This window comes from Petaurus breviceps, unplaced genomic scaffold, assembly GCF_028583685.1.
Source record: "Petaurus breviceps papuanus isolate PSGF00001 unplaced genomic scaffold, PetGlider_PUasm1.0 128, whole genome shotgun sequence".
Lineage (NCBI taxonomy): Eukaryota > Metazoa > Chordata > Mammalia > Diprotodontia > Petauridae > Petaurus > Petaurus breviceps.
The window spans coordinates 9,832,618-9,854,096 of NW_027185664.1; the positions used below are offsets into that span (position 1 = coordinate 9,832,618).

The 21,479-nt window shown below is 37.0% G+C and overlaps 1 protein-coding gene and 1 pseudogene across 2 annotated transcripts in view; one reads left to right on the plus strand and one right to left on the minus strand.

The window, feature by feature from the left end:
* Positions 1 to 21,479, plus strand: part of LOC138172099 (coiled-coil domain-containing protein 68-like) — a 91,764-nt gene that overhangs the window by 47,596 nt on the left and 22,689 nt on the right. For both annotated transcript variants that reach the window (XM_069101682.1, XM_069101674.1), the window contains 3 exons: positions 2,947 to 3,090; positions 5,416 to 5,541; positions 10,062 to 10,190. In XM_069101682.1, the coding sequence (XP_068957783.1) occupies positions 2,947 to 3,090; positions 5,416 to 5,541; positions 10,062 to 10,190 (399 nt within the window). The remainder of the gene's footprint in view (positions 1 to 2,946; positions 3,091 to 5,415; positions 5,542 to 10,061; positions 10,191 to 21,479) is intronic.
* On the minus strand, positions 6,115 to 6,563 carry LOC138172562 (small ribosomal subunit protein eS24 pseudogene; annotated as a pseudogene).

Here is a 21,479-nt window from a genome sequence, read left to right on the forward strand (position 1 = left end):
TTTATAGTTAATTCGGGAATTTATAGTAGACAAAATAACTTATTTGCTTAAAGTCATTCTGAAAATAATATTGCTGTTACTGTTCTCTTGGTTCCATTCATATCGCTCATATCATTATTTCATGCAAATCTTTCTATGTCCTTCTGATTCCAGGGCCAGTGCTCTATTCACTGTGCCACCTAGCCACCCCTTTTTCTATGTTTTTCCTTAATCATTGAGCTCATCATTTCTCATAGCACAGTAGTATTCCATCACAATCATATACTACAACTTGTTCAGCCATTCCCCAATTAATGGGCATCCTTGAAATTTCTAGTTCTTTGCCACCACAAAATGAGCTGCTATGAACAAATACTTCAGAACCTACAGGTTCTTTTCCTTTTTCCTAAATTATCTTTGGAAATAGACCAAGTATAGTATTGCAGGGTCAAAGGATATAGGTAGTTTAAATACTCTTTGGGCATAATTCCAGATTGCTCTCCCAAACGGTTGGATCAGCCCACAGTTCTACCAACAATGAATGTGTCCCAATTTTTTCACATCCTCTCCAGTATTTGTCACTTTCTCCTCCTGTCACTTTAGCCAATCTGATAGGTGTAAAATGATATCTCAAGGTTGTTTTAATCTGCATTTCTTTAATCAATAATGATTTAAAGAATTTTTTATTTGACTATAAGTTGTTTAGATTTTTTCATTGGAAAACAGCCTATTTATACCCTTTGACCATTTATCAGATGGGGAGTAATGTGTATTCTTGTGATTTGACAAAGTTCTAATTCCTATTTGTGAATTTCCCTCCATCTTATTTTTACTATTTTCCTTCTCTGCTTCTCTTTTTTCCCCTATCCTTATTACTTTATCTTTTCCCCTTAAGCTCTTATTGCTTATTTTACCCACCCCCTTAAAATCCCTCCTTTGTCTTCCCCCTCCTAATCTTATTCTGTCCAACATTTTAAAAGTCCCTCCCCCACCCTATCCCTCAGTTTTCTCACTTGGGTTGTACACTTTATTTCCTCTTCAACCTAGATAAGAGTAAGGTTCCAATATTAGCAGCTCTCTACCCCCCCTGCCTGTTTCTTCTGTATTTATTCTTCCTTTCACACCCCATTTTTGTTATATAAATGCTCCTTTTTACTTTTTCTTACTGTTTTGTTTTTCAGAATCACCCCATCATACACAACTCAGATACAATCTCTCTTTCAAACTACCTTAGTAATGATAACAATTTTAAAGATACTGATAACATTTTCATATATCATCAGTAAACAATTTAACCTTTATCAGTGCCCTATTTAATGATTTCCTTATATTTCTTCTGGATTTTTTAAATCAAATTTTCTGGTCTTTTTGCTACCTTTTCTAAGATTTCCACACTTATAGCCATGAAAATGACTTTTCTACTCAGAATTTATTGACTGTTCTGTGCAGAGTAATGTGTTAGGCATTGTGGGAGAGTTGGGGAGGGAGAAATAGAGAAATAAAGGACTGGATTTTTTCTTTGGAACAGATAGAATGGCAGAACTAAGAGTAAATACATCACTTAACAAGCATAGCCACACTTCTGACTTTGTTGAGCCCAGGTAATAAATGAGAGAGGATTTTTCATGTAAAGAAGAATCTTGTTTCGAAATAAACCTGATATGAATTGCATTAAAAAGACTAGAGATATAATATTCTTATTTATGTTAATAACAATCTCTGCCCAAGATCCTTAAATCTAATGGTGAACCTAAATCAGATTTTCTTTGCTTTTATCTTAGGCACACACAACTTTTTTTTCTTTTTGCCTTTTTTTTGGAGGGGAGAGGGTAGGACAGTTGGGGTTAAGTGACTTGCCTAAGGTCACACTGCTAGGTTTTTTTTTTGTGTGTGTTAAGTGTCTGAGGTCAGATTTGAACTCAGGTCCTCCTGACTCCAAGGCTGGTCCTCTATTCACTGCACCACCTAGCCTTCCCCTAGCACACACAACTTCTATTGTTGATAAGAATTCTATACTGATGTTGTAAAGTCTATAAAGTTTTTTAATTAAGAAAATAATTTAATTGTTTATAGAGTATACATTGGTTGACTGGCATGTAGGGCACAAGGTATAACTTACTATCTCTCTTAACTCTGTTGGTGATGTGGTATTTTTGACCTGTTGCTTAGCAAATCATGAGGGTTCAGACATCACTACATCACAAACTCACTGAGGGCAGTGGCCAATCAAAGCTGAATATATTCAGGTGGTGTGCCATAAATTTTTGCTGATCAAGTGATAAGTTCTAGAGACACAGTTTTTTGTTTATCCAAGAAGTTGATTCAAAGTGGGGTGCAAATACACACACCCAGATACATGACCCATGAGGCAGTATTATGGGTAGAGAGCCAGTCACAGGGTCAAGAAAACTTGAATTCAAGTCCAACCTGTGACCTATACTGATTTTGTTACCCTGGGTAAGTCACCTGAACTTCTGAGTCCTCTAGGACAACTATTAGAATTTCAAGGCTCAGAACAGTCACCAATCTATGGCATAGGAGTTCCCTACACCAATGAAATCACACAGGTCAACAAAAGTAAACAGACCCAACAGATATGGTTAATGGAGTTGAATCATTAATAATTAAATGATTTGATGCCCAATGCAATAAGAACATGATTCTTTTGCATTTATTAACATCATGTTAATGTTTTTTTCCAATCAGAAGTACTAGAGCAGAACTTTATCACCTCCCTTGTTTTGGGTCTTTTTCAGGCTTATGGAAAATCCATATACTAGAGATGTGGTCTAGACCTTAGTGTGGCTACCTACTGGCTTACCCTTATTTTGATCAGAAGTTCTGTTTTATATGCTCTGACCTGACTTCTCTGTCCTTTGTGAAACTCAGTGGGATGGCTCAAGTTATTGAAGGCTTTGAGTTTAAACACGAGATAAGATCATTGTCTTTCATATTTCTTCATTCTAGCACTGTTGTCACAATGCTGAGGATGGTCCCGAGTCCCAGGTGGAGACCTCTCGTTCCAGTTTTGATCTGATGATGGAGAAGATGAAAGGCAAAGACCTACAGCTCCTTGAAATGAACAAAGAGAACGAAGTCCTGAAAATCAAGGTGTGCTGATTATGCTTGAGTTCTCAAGTCAATAAAATGCTTACATTCCTACAAGTGATGCTTTTGTACTTTTGAAAGTGCACAGACAGATCAGGGGCATTAATTGTGAGCCTCAATTAATTCTGCAGGTAGCATTACCCGTAGAACATCATCAGTATTCTGATCAGTCACTTGACTGCATTTTAGCTCAACCACAGGCAGAATGTCTTGTTTTGCATTGGTGTGTCACCCTGTCTAGGTCTTGAATTAGGCAGGAGAATGGGGCCCAAGTTTAGTCACAAGACACTTTTTTTTCCTATCCATCCATCAGTCTTCTTTCTGCTTTCTCACTTTTCTGTTTCCTGTTTTGTTCTGTGCTGGGAGCAATGAAATTTTAATACCGCTCCTGCTTTCATCAAAAATTAGTCGAATACCTGGGGCTAACCCTCTGTCCTCCTCTGTAATTGAGGCATTGATTAAATGATCTCCACATTCCCTTCCGCCTCTTAAAATCCCATGGTTCCTTTGGGTAGGAGAGGATTTGGGGGGGGGGGTGGTAGAAGAAGGCTTTTCTCAGCCTCCTCCTGCTTTCATTACATAGAGATATAGAAGTCCCAGAAAATGTAGAAACCATCAAGGTTTTTGGTTGCACCCCAAGCTTTTGACTGGGAACTTAGGAAGGGCAAGGTCTCATTGAGTGAATGCATTAGAGAAAGGTAAAAGTTTCCCTGTTTATGTTTAGATTAATTTTCTTTTCTTTTATCTCTGCATTGCCACCAGGTTCACAAAGGAAAATGGATGTAACATTGCATTTTCAGGGTGCAATTTCATCCATTCCCAGAGACTCTCAGAGCATAAATCCCAAGTACTTTGTCGCAAACACCCATCCCACTTGTACAGTGAAAAAATTACTGACTTTGTAGTCAGAGGACCTGGGTTCAAATCCTATTTCTGATGCTGCTTGTGTAACCTGGGGCAAGTTCCTTAACCACCTTGGGCCTCATTTTCTTCCCCTGTAAGATGAGGAAATTGGGCTAGATGATGTCAGAGTTTTCTTCCATCTCTAAATCTGTAAACCTGTTACCCACTCTGAATTGATTTAAGGTAACATACTGTTTATGATATTTGTAGCCTAGTATGGCTTTAAGAGTTTTCACCTCTTTGAAGTAATTAGGGTAGCTAGGTGGTACAATAGATAGAGTGCTGGACCTGGGGTCAGGAGGATACGGGTTCAAATCCTGTCCTCAGACATTTGCTAGCTTTGTGACCCTGGGAAAGCCACTTAGCCTTTCTTTGGGGAGTAATAATAGCACCTACCTCCCAGGTTGTGCAGATCAAAGCAGGTGATAATTCTAAAGTGCTTAGCACAGTATCTGGCACACAGTAAGCACTTTGAGCTATCATTTTTCTTATTATCATCCTCATTTGCTTTGTAACTGCCTTGTAAAGTGGAGGTTAGGAATGTAGTCTGACTTGGGAAAGAACCTAACTAGCCAATCTCTTCTTTGAACTTGTGGTCATGATTTAATCAGTTGAGTTAGTCCTTAAATCTCTTTCCTTGTGCTCCCTACACTGGTCATGAGTACAGGTGCATGATATTTTGGTAGGGAGGGGAAGAAGAAGCAAGAAGAGGGAAGGAGGGAAGGAGGCTTTAGAGGGACCAGGCAGCAACCCAAGTGTCAGGGGTCTGCCTGTGGCAGTCTTGGTGACAGATTCCCAAATTATACTTGAAATTTTAGTCCATTGCCTTGAACATTTTCTGCATAAAGACTGTTCATCACCTCATAAGGCTGCCATTTTAACCATTGGACAGTAAAATGGTAAGGTGGGGCCATGTGGCTTTTGATGAGGAAATGTTTGCAAAGCCATGTATACTTAGAGAGTTTTGGTTTTGGGGTTGTTTTATTTATTCATTTTAGATTTTGCTTTTTGGAGGGGGGAAGGCAGGGCAATTGGGGTTAAGTGACTTGCCCAAGGTCACATGGCTAGTAAGTATTAAGTGTCTGAGGCTGGATTTGATCTCAGGTCCTCCTGACTCCAGGGCCATGCTCTATTTACTGTGCCACCTAGCCACCCCAAGTACTCAAATCTTTTAAAGGGAATTATTTTGTAAGCACAAAAGTGTTAGAAGTTACATGTTTACTTGTATGTCTATTAGTAGTCTGGCTGCATTGTTGGTTTTACTAAGTAAGAAGTTAATCATTTGAAATTTTTTTTTCTTTTTATCATTTATTTCTCCTGATTTTCTCTTGAGTTCCAAATGGTGTGGCCACTGCCTCTTTATTTTAGTTGCCTTCCAGTACTTTACAAATATAAGCATAATATAGCGATCTCTTTTCTTTTCAGTTGGAAGCCTCAAGAGAAGCTGGTGCAGCAGCACTGAGAAATGTTGCTCAGAAATTATTTGAGAGCTATCATAAACAGTCTGAAGAATTTAGGAAAAAACACGAAGATGATAAAAAGTTACTACAGGTATAAAATCCCTTCTCTCATCAAAAGCTAGTCTTCTCAGTCTGTCCAATTTCTTCCTCAGAAAATTGAGCATAAAAGAGTTAAGGGCAAAGACTACAAATTTCTAAGTGCCTCAGAAGCAGCTGTAGGTGTAGACATGATATTTGTGTGTCTTCATTGTTGTCTGTATTCTGACCTCAGCCCTGGGCTGTGGTCAGATAGGCCTGTGGTCCTGTGCACTCTCCTGGGCTACTGCAGTGTGATACTTTGGAAAGAGCCCTGGCTCTGGAGTCAGGGAACCTGTGTTCAAATCCTACCTCGGACTATTAGGGGAATGGTTCCAGATAACCTCTGGTCCGTTGGGGTCCCTTCCAACTCTAGGTACATGATATTATGGTCTTTCTACAGTATGAACAGAACTGATTTGGACATAATTATCAAGCCAGCAAATTTCTCCTTAAGTATCTCTCCAGTTGCCTGGTGTGGTCATGCTGCCTTGGCTTTCCCTGCTGTGATTTTCTTTTTTTTTTTTGAAGTTTTACATAGTTTATTCATGGTCAGATGAAGAATTATCTTCACAGATAAACATAATCCATAGTGCCTTTTATTCCTTCTTTTTGCCAGCACCGACATTTGCCTTTGCAGTACCCCTGACTTTCTTCATTCTGTTCTTGCGTTCCTTTCACTGCTTTCTTGATGTCTTTTTCTCCTCATACAGGCCATGCCTTGCAAGTCTGTGCTTTGGTTCACTTTTCTTTGCATAGTCAAGAGAATCATAAATCATGTCAAAGCCTGTTGTTTTGCCACTACCAAAATGGGTTCTGAATCCAAAGACAAAAATGACATCTGGAGTTGTCTTGTACATCTTGGCTAGTTTTTCTCGAATTTCAGTCTTAGGCACTGTGGCCTTTCCAGGATGAAGGACATCTATAACCATCTGTTTACGCTGAAGAAGTCTGTTTGTCATGAAGTTCCTGGTTCTGATGGTTACAGTGTCATTCATGGTGGCGGCTGGCTCCTTGACCAGTAGGAGAGGGAAAGGCCCCTGCTGTGATTTTTGAGAGCCTGATGTCTGATATCTGACAGCAGGTGCTTAACTAGGTGAACCTATCTTAGAAAAGGGGTTAGCCAATGGAAACAAGGTCTTTGGCCCACACAGAATGGTAGTAAAGCTAGAAATATCAAACAAAGTTACAGGAAAGTGGGGAAATTATTTCTGGATAGGTATGTCATAGTCTTCATCTCAGTTTTGCTGCAAACTAGTGATATAAGCAAATCATTTTACCTTTTGGTATCTTGGTTATTCATTTATGAATTTAGGAGATTGACTTGCCCCATTTGCAAGGTCTCTTACAGCTCCAACATTCTTTTTAAAACTTTATTTATTTATTTTCAATATTTTTTTTACCTGAATATATATTTATGGAATAAAACATTTCCATAACATAACAAAAAGATGATTGTATGTAAAACTGCAAATCTACTGAGCATAACTTGCTATTCCTTTCAAATATACAACAAAGTTATCATGTACATTTCTTTTTTTCTTCTTTTTTTTCCTTTCCTCCCCCCACCCACCTCAGAGATGACTACCATTAGGCACAAATAGGGATAAATATATGTATGCATGTATGTATATACATATATGCCTGTGTGTATGTATGTGTATATGTCTATAAACATGTGTGTGTTTGTATGTATGTATATATATTATTATTCTATACATACCTCTATTTATCAGTTCTTTCTCTGGTTGCATATAGCATTTTCTTCATATGTTCTTTATAGTTAATTTGGGTATTTATAATAGTCAAAATAGCTTAATCACTCAAAGTTATTCTTTAAACAATGTTACTGTTATTGTATACAATGTCCTCTTATTTCTATTCTCATCAGCTCCTATGTTCTAAGATACTATGAGACCTTCCTTCCTCTAAAATGCTTTGACCTTTCAGTATCCCTCAACTTGTTAAGTAAGATTGGGGTGCTGTGTGAGCCTGAGTAAGCTCCTGAAAGATTAAATGGTGTAGCATAATAGTTGGGTTCATTTTTTTGGTTATACTTTCTGATTTCTGAGATGTATAATAGAGAATAAAACTTTCTTTTGTGAAATCTTAGTTATAAATTAATTGAAATTTTAATTTTACATTTAAAAAATTATCCTTTTTCTGTATGAAGGGGAAGGGGAAGGGGAAGGGAAGGGAATAAACATTTATTGCACTTCTCACAATGACCCTGGAAGCTAAGTGCTATTATTATCTGCATTTTACAGTTGAGGAAACTGAGGCCAACAGAGGTTAATTAATTTGCCCAGAGTCTCACTGGTAAGTGTTTGAGGCTGGATTTTAAATTAGGTCTTCCTAACTATAATAGTAACAACATTTGAAGATCCCCTTGTATTGGAAAGCTAACAGGTATTTAGCACTTAGTTTCAAGTTCATGATTGTGTTAAGTATTAAGATCCAGAACTTGTGAATCCCACAGTGGGATGAACTTACTGACATAACAGGAAGGAACAGGACAGAGAGGAGCTAATACCTTATATAAAGGACAGCCCAAGATAGAGAGGCCAGAACTGCTTGGAGTGAGCTTCTGGAAGCTGGACTAGTACTGCTGGAAAGAGAGAAGAGAACTGAGATCTGAGAAGAAATGAGAAAGAAATGAGAACGAGGACTAAACTGAGAATTGAGAAGAGCTGAGAAATGAGAAGAGAGAACTGGGAGGAGGCTGTCTGCTGTTTTGATGTTACTTTGTCAGATTCTTCTGCTAATAGAGAACAGTGCTGTTGTTGTAGAAGCCCTGGGACCTTGCTGCTGGTTCAGAAGCCCTGAAAGAGGATTTTTTTGTGTGTTTATAGAAATCCTGAAGGAGGGTCTTGCTGATGATTTCAGAGGTCCTGGGACTGTACCGATGATTTGTGTTGAGTCCTCAGATCTTGTTGGTTGGTCTGAGTTGATTTCACAGGCAGAAAGTGAATTGATGAGTATACCAGCAGTGTGTATGAATGTTATCGTAGCTTTGTTAAGCTTTTTCTTCCTAGGAACAGAAACTGTGAAGGACTTGAGGTGGACCAGACACTGTGAACTTCAGTGAGGAACAGGAACTGCACAAGAAGCTGGACAAAGATCTGAGAGCTGACTGCCTTTGAAATCAGGTCGCAATGTGATAGATTTGGGCAGGAGCTGGGACCGTGAAAGAGGAACCATGGAAGCTGAGAACCTGCCTCAAATCAAGATGAAAAGACCTCTCCTTGGGTATTTAATGCAAACCAGAAGATCATGATTTACTAGGGGTGGAGAACTTTGACCTTTATATTTAGGTGACTGAGTTAAGGACTTACTAATTAAGGATGATTGGAAATTAATCTCCAATTAAGAGAAAGAAGACTTTTTGATTGAAGAGATTAAGACAAAGTGACCTAGGGGTGTAAGACTTTGACCTTTGTACTTTGTGTCAATTAAGGAAGTTTGCCTCATTAAGGGTGATTGAATTAAGGACTTACTAAATGAATGTTATCTTTTGCTTAAAACTATGTGATCACTTTGGTGAAAATTATGTGACCATTTTAACAATAAGTTGTTATGCCATAACATTCTGAATGCTGTAGTTTGATTTCTGTCAATGTTTTGCTTTAATTTACTGTTGAATAAATAAACAGTTCACTATACTGTGTAATCAGAACCTTGAAAGCTTTTCACAGCAATAGTGCTCTGGAAGGCTGCTCGTGCTTGGCTTTACACTGACTAGACCCAGCACTCTACCCGCTAGTCCAGTGCCTCAAGGCAGGATATTCACATTACCTATTCTTACTATTCTAGTTTGCTTTAAGATTATTAGAATATTTTTTTGAGAATTATTATTGCATAGTCCAGTTTAAAGAGCTTTAGATTTGGAATCAGATTGCCCCAGGTTAAAATCCCATCTGATGATTATCTTCTATGTCTTTGGGCAGAAAATTTAACTTCTCTAGGCCTCAATTTCCTCATCTATAAAATTAAAGAGTGAGCAATTAGGTAGCTTCTAAGGGTCCTCCCAGCTCTAAATCTGTGACCCACTGATCCTTCCATCACCATATCTCCTTGTAAGGTATTACATATTTACTTACGCAGTTATTCTTATATTTTTCATATATCAATTCTGGAACTTGATAAATATTTTTTCTTTCATCCATTTTTTTGAGGGGTGGAGAAGGCAAGGCAATTGGAATTAAGTGACTTGCCCAGGGTCACACAGCTAGTTAGGTGTCAAGTGTCTGAGGCCAGATTTGAACTCAGGTCCTCCTGACTTCAGGGCTGGTGCCCTATTCCCTGCATCACCTAGCTGCCCCACTTTCATCCATTCTTAAAAGAAACTGCATGTTTCAATGATTTCAAGCCACTTTTAAAGGAAACATTGATTTTTAAAACTGTTATATGTTTTTGCAATCCCTTTCCTCTCATTGAAAAAATTGTACAAGAAAAGCTGATAGTTGGTGCATAGAAACTGACAAAGTGTTTAGAAATGAATACTCTTACCTTGACAACTGTGTTTTCCACCCACAGGTTAGCAACCTTGAAAAAGAACAGAAATTCAAACAACGTACAGAAAGTTTGAAGCAAGCAAATGAAAGACTGGAAGGAAAGCACAGACAGATCACCGAGCTGGAAAACCTTGTGCAAAGAATGGAGGAGGTAAGCACAGAGAAGCTGGAAGCTGATCCAAGTGAAGTTAAACAAAACCTACAGCAGAACACTGAAACAAATGAGAAATAACTCACAATATGGGAAAATGAAAACTTTTATTTAGTTAGTTTAATTTCATCAGCTGAAGGAATTGTAATGAATTGTGTTCATAGCTACACCATTTTAAATTGCACTCCACTGCAGTTATTTTTCATAGAAATGCAACATTGTAATAATGTATGCAGACCTTTTGAAAGCACAAACAGAAAAGACTTGAGATGATGGGTTGTAGTCTCCTTGTTTGTGGTTAGGAAATCAGGATTTTAAAATGAAACCTTTGAGATATTAAAGTTACTTTCCCTCCCCACTCTTCTTTGAAGATATCGGGTACAGTAGCTATTGAACACTCCATATATTGTCAGATTTTTTTTGTTATGTTCGTTAGTTTTACTCAGTTTTTTTTCTTCTCCTTTTTAACCTTATTATAGGGTGAAGAAGGAGATAGATGGAGTGGGTAACTTAGGTAGTGTAAAAAAATTTAAATTAGTTTAGAAAAAAGAAGAAAAGGAAAAAAAAGGAGAGTCAGACTAGGGTTAATTTGTATACTAAATGTACTATGCACAATTCTTTGAGTAGGGCAGAAAAAGAGGACTATCTGTGAAACCATGGCTCTCTACATCTTGATTTTGAAAAAAATTATCTTTTATTTTAAAATTCCTTATACTTTCATATATCCTTATCTCTGAGAGTCATCCCTTATAGCAGAGTTTTTTTTAATGAAAAGAGGAATAAGTAAAAACAAAATTCAGCAAAACAAATCAATAGATTAAAAACGTCTGACATATATTCTAGCGCCTTCCCTCTCTTTATTATTTCCCATTTATTCTGTATATAGCTTATTTGTATATAATTCTTTACATATTGTTTCTTCCCATTGGATTGTGGGCTCCTGTCTTTTGCTTTCTTGGTATCCCCAGTGCTTAGCACAGTGTCTGACACATAGTACACACTTGATGAATGTTTCTTGACCAACCATGGGCTACCTTGGTAGGGAGGGAGTATCTTCTCATATCTCTTCTTTTGGAGACAAGCTTGTTTATTAAACTAAAAAATTTTTTTTTCAAGTAAGAAGCATTTATTTTCTCAACCCTATTGGAAAAAGAAGAATAACAAAATGTTTCTACAAATATGCATAGTCAAGCAAAACAAATTCCCACATTCTCATTATGCATGAGTCTGGTTACATGCTTCATATCTTTCCTTTTGAATCATGATTGGGCATCACATTGATTGGAGTTCTTTAAGTCCATCAAAGTTGTTTGTCTTCACAATGTTATCATTGTATAAATTATCCTTCATGTTCAGATCACTTGATTCCACAAAAGTTCGTTTAAGTCCTTGGTTTCTCTGAAACCATCCCTTTTGTCATCTGTTTTTTTTAAAAAAATACTTATTTACTTTTGGTTTACAACATTCACTTCCACAGTCCCTCGAGTTTCTAATTTTTTCCCCTTCCCTCTCCTCCCTCCTTCCCCCTGATGGTGACATGAAATTAAATATAGGATCTACAAATACCTTCACATTAAACATTAGTCAGGTTGTAAAGAAAGATTATAACCAATGGAGTGAACAATGAGAAAGAAGAAACAAAACAAACCACAAAAAAAAGAGAAAGTAGTTTGCTTCCATCTGCATTCAGACTCTGCAGCTCTTTCTCTGGATGTGGATAGCTCTTGCCTTCATGAGTCTTTTGGAGTTGTCTTATAACCTTGTGTTGCTGAGAGGAGCCCTGTCCATCAAAGTTAGTCATCATGCAATCATTGTGTCTATAATTGTGTACAAAGTTCTCCTGGTTCTGCTCTCCTCACTTAGCCTCAATTTATATGTCTCTCCAGGTTATTATAAAATCTGTCTGCTCCTCATTTCTTATAGCACAATAGTGTTCCATTACATTCATATACTACAACTTGTTTACCCATTCCCCAATTGATGGGCATCCCCTTGATTTCCAGTCTTTTGCCACCACAAAAAGAGCTGCTATAAACAATTTTTTACAAACAGGTCCTTTCTCCACTGCTATGATCTCTTTGGGATACAGTCCTAGAAGTGCTATTGCTAGGTCAAAGGGTATATACTTATTTATAGCGCTTTGGGCAGAGTTCCAGATTGCTCTCCAGAATGGTTGAACCAATTCACAACTCCACCAACAATGCATTAGTGTTCCAATTTTTCCATGTCCTCTCCAGCATTTATCATTTTCCTGTTTTGTCATTTTAGCTAATATGACCAGTGAGATGTGGTACCTCAGAGTTGTTTTGATTTGCATTTCTCTAATCAATAGTGATTTAGAGCATTTTTTCACTTGATGGTGTTCCCTGAGTTGCCAGTGCTCTGCCACCACAGAAAGAGCTGCTTTAAATATTTTTGCACATATGGCTCCTTTTACTCACTCTTTGATTTCTTTGGGGGTATAACCTTAGCAGTGGTATCACTGGGTCAAAGGGTATGCACAGATAACTTTGGAGTCATAATTTGAAATCAATTTTTTGGAATGGATTTACCAGGTTCCAGTTCTATCAGTGGAGTATTAATGTGCCTGTTTTCCCACAGCCCTTCCAATATTTGATATTTCCTTTTTTTTTTTGGTCAACTTTGCCAATCTGACAGTTGGTTAGTTTCATTGTTTTGTGATTCTTTTGACTTAGATAATTGCAGTCTTTGTGAATATTGTTTTTCTGACTTTGCTTCAGTTTGCATTACTTCATGTAAGTCTTTCCATGTTTTCCTGTATTCATCATATTTTTTTTTTCTTATAACACAGTTATATTCCACAAACAAAGGGCATTTATTTTATTTCTAATTCTTTGCTGCCACAAAAATGTTGCTATAAATATTTTGGTATACGTGGGGCGTTTTTTTGTATGTTGTTGACTTCCTGAGTATGACTAATAAGGAATCTCTGGGTCAAAGTATATGGATCAGGGGTGGGGAACCTGAGGCCCCAAGGCCACATGTTGCTGGCCCCAGAGTCAGAATGACCTGAGTTCAGATCTGGCCTCAGACACTTAACACACACACACACACACACACACACACACACACACACACACTAGTCGTGTGACCTTGAACAAGTTACTTAACCCCAATTGCCCTCCAAAAAGCAAAAATAGATAAGTAATTTTGATTTAATATCACTCCCCCCACCAAGATAACACATTTCTATCCAAAGTAGAACAGAAAGAGGACTGTGTGAAACTCTGAATCTCTATTACTTGTTTTTAAAACTTTTAACATTCTTTTTAAATCTCTAACTTGTTTTTAAAATATATATAATAAATTAAATGTGTTATTTTGAAAGCTGTCTTGTTTTTAAGTTTCTTTCTGAACTTTGTTGTATTCTCTTTTGGGCATTTATAAAGAGGCTTTAAAGATTTATTTTTGCTAGGAATTATTCCCAGGGTCCAGGGGAGCCAGTGTAGGTTGAATAGGGAGAGCTCAACTGGCTATCCTGTCCCCAAAATAGATGGTCAATACAGATTCAAAGATTTTTATCCTAAAAAATGTAGGTTGATTTTCTTAGCCATGATATGTAGTTTTCATCTATCTGCTTGTCCCTTATGTCTTGTTTTTTCACTTTTTCAAGTACATTCTGTAACAGAATAAGAAATTGTACTTGTAATAGCTCTGTGCCCAGTGTCAGTAGTTAAATGGCACCAAATGTTGTCAACGTCAACAGGGCTTGCATTGCTTTTCCAACAGTTGTGATGAATTATGTGTTGTTACCTAGCCTCTCCTAGGACCACAACCATAGATTTGTAAGATAGCTGGTTGGGTTGAGATATATTATGTGATCACAGAAGCATCAAATTTATTAAAAGGATCAAACCAATAAGCTTAGCCTCATTGTCGTTCAGTCGTTTTTCAGGCATGTCCAACCCTTTATGACCCCACATGGGATTTTCTTGGCAGAGATACTGAAATCTTCCCTTTCCTTCCCCAGCTCATTTTACAGATGAGGAAACTGAGGCAAGCAGGGTTAAGTGACTTGCCCAAGATCACATTGCTAGTATGGGTCTGAGACCAGATTTGAGCCCAGGAACATGAGTTTTCCTGACTCCAAGCCTGTCATTCTATCCACATCCCACAGGGGCCATCTTAAAGATACAGTCCCTATGGATGCTGAGGTCCTATTTTGTACTGGTTGTATCAGACCTCAACTATCTATAGTCATCTCCATGTTCTGAGATGAGCCAGAGTTCTGTTCTTGCTAGATTACTTTGGAATTATGGTTCTTAAAGTTGGTTATCGTTGTCCAGTCCTAGCTTTCTTTACCAATAGCTTTCTTTACCATAAACAATATGCATTGTTTTGTATTTTATGTTTTTGCTGAAAGATTTAGCTAATAATTTGTAGTATTAGAGTATTTAATCTTAACATTATATGATAATAATCAATATTTATATTTAAGTTAAATATGTTAAGTATTTATTATTATTATTTTGCTTTTTTTGGAGGGCAATTGGGGTTAAGTAACTTGCCCAAGGTCACACGGCTAGGTTTATTTTTGTGTGTGTGTTAAGTCTCTGAGGCTGGATCTGAACTCAGATCCTCCTGACTCTGGGGCCGGCACTCTACTCACTGTACCACCTAGCCACCCCTATTATTATTATTTAAATTAGGTATATATTTACCATAAGGTTTACAGAGAACTTTACAAATATTTTCTCATTTGATCTTCACAATGGCCCTGGGAGGTTGGTGCTAGCATCATCCCCATTTTACATATGAGGAAAATAGGATAGACAGAAGTTTCAGTAACTTGCTCAGGGTCTCAGATTTTAACTTAGGTCTCCCTTACTCCAAGTCCAGCCCTCTATTCACTAGCTGCCTCTTCAATTTCAAACTAATATGGTATAAAGAATGTTTAGTATTAATTAATGGAAAGTATTTTTGTTGTGGAATTAGGACTTGCTAATAGGAAAGCTTGATTAACTGATTTCCATTTTAAATAGTAAGTCAGAAACTTTCCTCAATGGGAGGCTTCAATACTTAAAGTAATTTTATTAAAAAAAATTTTTTTAACATTCTTTTCTTTTTAAGTTTTGAGTTACAGATCCTTTCCCTCCTACTCGCCTCTCCCGTCACATATTGAGAAGGCACATAGTATATCAACTATACTCCTGAAATCATGCAAAATATATTTCCTTATTAGCCATATTGCAAAAAAAAAGTGAGAAAATTGTCCTTTGATTTGCACTCAGACCGGTTCTTTCTCTAGAGGTGGATAGCATTTTTTTCCATCATGAATCCTTTGGAATTGTCTTGGATCACTGTATTGATCAGAGTAGCCAAGTCTTTCACAATTGGTCATCATTACAACGTTGTTGTTACTATGCACAATGATCTGGTTCTTCTCGCTTCACTTTGCATCAGTTCCTTATAGATCTTGCCATGTGTTTTCTGAAACCACCTTTTTTTTCATTTCTTATAGCACAATAGTACTTCATGATCATATACACGATTTGTTTAGTCATTCCCCAATTGATGGATATTCCCTCAATTTCTAATTCTTTGCCACCACAAAAAAAAGCTGTTTTAAATATTTTTGCACATACAGATCCTTTTCCTTTTCCTTTGATCTCTTTGGGGTACAGACAGACCTATTAGTGGTCTTGCTGGATCAAAGTATATGCACGGTTTTATATCCCTTTGGGCATAGTTCCAAATTGCTCTCCAGGATGGTTAGACCAGTTCACTATTCCATCAGCAGTTAATTAATGTACCTATTTTCCCTTATCCTCTGAAGAATGTCATTTCTGATAAGTATTCATTGGTACCTGAGAATTGTTTTAATTTGCCTTTCTCTAAGTAGTAGTGACTCAGAACCTTTTTATACGACTATAGATACCTTTGGTTTCTTCTTCTGGAAACTGCCTATTCATATTTTTTGACTGTGTATCAATTGGGAATTGGCTTTTAGTTTTATAAATTTGACTCAGTTCCTCACATATTTGAGAAATGAGGCCCTTTTTTCATTGTCTTTTTATGATATATAATATATATAATGTATGTAATGTTCAGTGTATATTATTCTATGTCTTATTATATATTATATATGATGTTATGTGTAATATAGATTTTATTATTTCACGTACCTGATTCTTCAGGTAACTTTAATGGTCTCCACATTGGATGGTCTCTTTTTTGAGACAAATCACAGCTTCTCTGTAACTTAGTACATGTTCTTTGAGAGTTGCTTTGATCAGTGGCTCCATTACTTTGCATCTGTGAGAAAGAGAACCTCCATTCAGATCCCACCTTTGACAGTTATTACTTGTGTGACCCTGATCTGAGCCTATTTCCAGATCCAGAAAATAAAGAGATTAGACTAGATGGTCTCTGAAGCCTATAGAGTTCTAGATCCACAATCCATATAAAAAACCTTCTGGGTGATAGCCTGTTATTGAACTTAGCTAGGCTGTTCCTCAGACAGCAAGCTATTCAATCCCTCATTGGGCCTATATTTGAAGCCTTCCATGTTGGTGAGATTTATCAGAGCTTTTCTTCACAGGCCTGACTTTCTAGATCTAAAGTTCTGTATCTGTCTTCCTCTTCATTTAATTCTCTGTAGGTTGGAACAAGAAGTTCTACATGCTTTAGGGTATAGGTGAGTAGGAATCCCCAAGCCCAGTCATACCAGGTACAGACCCCCTTCTCATAGTACTATAGCTGGCAGGTAGGCTTCCCCTGGAGGATGACTCATTTTCTATTTATTTGAGTGAATTTCTGCTATGGTAAATAGCCATTAGTAGTGTGACATTTGGTAATGAGCATATTACTTAAAATCATCACCATCTGTCCCACTTTAATCAACCATGCAGTGAGAATAAATTCTGCTAATACAGTGATAAGCAAGCAAAAAGTCCAAAAGGGGGATTTAATATGGGCATATGTTTGTTTCTCAATTAGTGCATTTCTTTTTTTTCTTTTTTAAGCAATTGGGTTAAGTAACTTGCTCAAGGTTACACGGCCAGTTATTTTTTGTGTGGGTGCCAAGTATCTGAGGCCAGAACCGATCCCAAGTCTCCCAACGTCAGGGCCGGCACTCTTACTCACTATGCCACCTGGCCGCCCCTCAATTAGTGCATTTCTATAATGTTTTCTCATTAGTTTTCTGGTATCAGCTATAGACAAGCTAACATATTTGGCTTTTTTGCATTTTAGAATCAGAAGGAGCACTAGAGCTCATCTAGTCCAATTCCTTCATTTTAAAGATCAGGAAACTGAGGCACAGGTAAAGGAAATTCTTTTTCTCAAAGTTGCAGAGCTGATATTGAAAGTGTTCAGCCCATCTCTCCAGGATCACACCCTTATCACTAATCAGTGTGGTTCCATTAGCACTGAATAGTTGAAATGTACCATATGTCCTGGGGCACTGAGAGGTTGAGTGACTTGTCCATGGTCACCCAGATGGCAAGTGACAGCAGAATGGGCTCCTGACTTTAAGACCACTTCTGTGTCTCCTGTGCTGCTCTATAGCTCCTGTGATCCTTTAGAGGAGAGTCAGAATGGGGATGAAGATAAAGGTAGGGATGGTAGAGATAGGACAATAGCTGAAATCTCCCTCACCTGGGCTGCCCACCGGGTGGTGCTGTGGGCTGCCTTTGGCTTTCAAGAGGAACTTTGTCCATACAAAAGATAGCTGACTAGAGAATACACTGTGCTCTGGGGCTTTCTGCTTGCCAGAGTTGAAACATTAGAAGGTGAGGCAAGCCCAAAATGTATGGTTAAGGTCACTGCTAGACCCTGGCTTCTGATTATAGAGGTAATTCTTAGCATTTGAGGGGGGTTGCCCAGTAGGGTCCTGAGGTCAGTTGGGAAGAATATACGTGCCGAAGAAAAATTCATTTCCATGACACAAAATTTAAATAAATAAATACATACACACATATAGTATATTATATATACTTGTATATGTGTGTGCATACACATGTATACATACACATAAACTTCATATCTAAATACATATTTAAATAAATTTATATTAATAAGTAATTTAAATTTTAATATTTAGTATACACACAAACATATATGTATATACACACATATACACATATGTAGGCAGCTGGGTAGTGCAATTGGGCCTAGAGTTATCAACTCATCCTCGAGTTCAAATTCAGCCTCAGACACTTACTAACTGTGTGAACCTGGGCAAGTCACTTAACTCTATTTGCCTCAGTTTCCTCATTTGTAAAATGTGCTGGAGAATGAATTGGCAAACCACTCCAGTATTTCTGCCAACAAAACACCAAATGGGGTCACGAAGAGTCAGACAAGATTGTAAAACAACCAAGCAGCAACAAAATAAATATATTTACATAGTATGTATATGTGTGTTATTTTATATATATATATATATATATATCATATATATCTGGAACACATTTGGATACAGTATATGTAAATTGTAGATATTATTATGTATATATTAGTATATCATTATACAACACACATATACTGCACACATACCAAATATACATGCATGTGTTTATGTACATACACATGTGTGCACACATGTATTCACACATGCAGTATACATGCATTATAGAAATGAACTTTTCTTTAGTATGAATATTCTTCCCAGTTGACCTTAGGACCCTATTGGGTATAAAGTATGTATATATTATATACATGCATATATTATTATGTATGCATGTTATTGTGCGTTGATATGGAATACATTAATATCCAATAATGTGATATAATATATACTATTATGTGTGTATATTACATACATGTTAACATTCTATATATAATATGTAGCTATACAACATATGTGTGATACATATAATGTGCACATATGTATACACCTATTATATATAAATTAGTATCCAATATATACTATATATGTGTATATATGTGTGAGTGTATATACATATACATATCTCTTCCCATTATGCTTTGAATACACTATTTAATTTGAGAGGCATAATTGTATACATTTTGGAATGGAATTTATTGATTACAGATGCATCAGATACTAGATTATGTTCATACACACATGCATTTGGATTGGGACTAATTTTCGTGATTCTGTTGGTATGGAAAACTCCCTGGTGAGGAACCTTGGTCTACTTATGCTTGTGAGCATATTCTTCATCTTAAGACTATTCATGCTACAACACTGAGAAGTGACTTATCTAGGGTCTATATAACCAGTATGTGTAAGAGGCAAGACTTGAACTCAGGTCTTCCTGATCTCCAGACCAGCTTTCTGCTTCATCCCACTGCTTTTCCTGCCTGTGTCTGTGTGTATGTTTATGTGTTTTTATTATTTTCTGAAGTCCCTTCAAGCTCTTGATCTACAGTGCTCGATGAGCATATTTTATATAGACAGTGGTGGGTCTAACACTATAAAGAAACTTGGAAAAGTTCCTTATAGCCACATTGGGAGAACATTAGTGTTTTAAAAGATTGGTTTTGAGGTTAAGGAACAGCTTGAGATCATTAAACACACTACGAAATTTCCTAGATACAATCCCATTCCACTTTTTCCTATTCAATTCTAGGACCAGCTCATTCTTTGTAAAAGAAGATTATAGGTTATATGTAAGTATATAGGCAAGTTATGTAATTATATATCTGTGTACAAATACATACACACACATATAGACTCATAAGCATTCCCCAAGAGATGAATAGCCAAAGAATATGAAAAGACTCAAAATATAATTGAAATTATTAACAACCATGTGAGAGAAGGTTCCCAATCACTAATAATAAGAGAAACACACATCAGAGCAGCCTGAGGTTTCACCTCACACTCATCAAACTTGAGAAGGATGACAAAATAAGCTATATAACATGTTGATTTTAAACAGCTGTCTTCACTGTTTGTTCTGGTAATGGGAATGGGAGATTTGAAGATCTTCCCTGCCCCTTAATAAACCTAGGGGGAATTTAAAGACCTCCCCTTCTTTGAAAGTAAACTCTGCCCCCTAATATCACATGGAGCCTGTGGTAGGAGGAGTTTGCTGAAGGGAAGCAGAGCCCACAGGAAGCTGGGAACCAGAGCTGGCAAGCTGGTGGAAGAGAGAGGAGATTCAGGCAAGGAATCAGATAGGCTCGTGAGTAGATACTGATCTAATATTGGTTTGTGGGAAGGCTGAAGGATGCTGTGGCTCTCAGTGTTATGGCTTCTGAATGTCTTTGGTACTATGATGGAATTGGCTTACTGGTTTTGGGATTTGATTTTCTGGTGTCTAAATAAATGCTTCAGTTCTGTCCTTTACCTGGAGAATCTGTTATATTTTGTAATTGAATGTCATGCAGTATTTATAGTCACGATCTTTATCGTGATTGTGGGTGCTGTAAATACTGCATTGGTGCTACAGCGCCCCAAAAGATAGCAATTCAAGTATTATGAGTTAAAACTACATTCCCTTTTGTGTTACTAATGGTTCTTTTTCTACCAATGGTATCACTTCTTTGTGTCTTATTTTGTTTCCTTTTACTGTTTACCAGACACTGAGATGAAGTGATTTTGTAGGCTGACCTTCCAAGTTCTGTAATAACTTTAAACCTAACAAGAATGGATTGGGTTTTTGGTTTTTTGAGGTTTTACTTAATACCAAGGCTGTGATTTGGCTTCTTTAGACCCTGGAACTGGTTAACATTTAAGCTATAGTACTTTCCCCCTTTTTCTGATATTCTGTGTATATCTTCTATTATATGGGATTCTAAAAAAAATTATCTTTGAGGAAACTGACTGCTGTCTTTCAGTCATTCATTCAGTCAGCAAACATTTATTAAATGTGCAGGTACTGTGCTAAGTACTCAGAATACAAATGCAAACAAAAAGAATAGTTCCTCTCCTCAAGGAGCTTAGATTTTAAATTCTGGAATGATTGTACCAATTCACAGCCCCAGCAGAATGCTTTAGTGTCCCTGACTTTCCACAGACCCATCAACTATTCCTTTCTATTGTCATCTTTGCCAATTTGAGCATGAGGTGAAACCTCAGGTTTGTTTCGATTGACATTACTCTTCTTCTTATTGATCTGGAACATTCTTTCATATGATTGTTTATAGTTTGCACACTGTTCGTATCATATCCTTTGCCCCCTTTTTATTGGCTTTCCATCTATATATTTCTGTTAGTTGTGTGTTTGTGTATATGTGCATATATACATATATATCTTCAATATGAAATCTTTATCAGAGATATTTGATATACTTTTTCTCAGGTGAATGCTTCGCTAGGTATATTGTCCTAGATGTGATAATTTTATTTGTGTA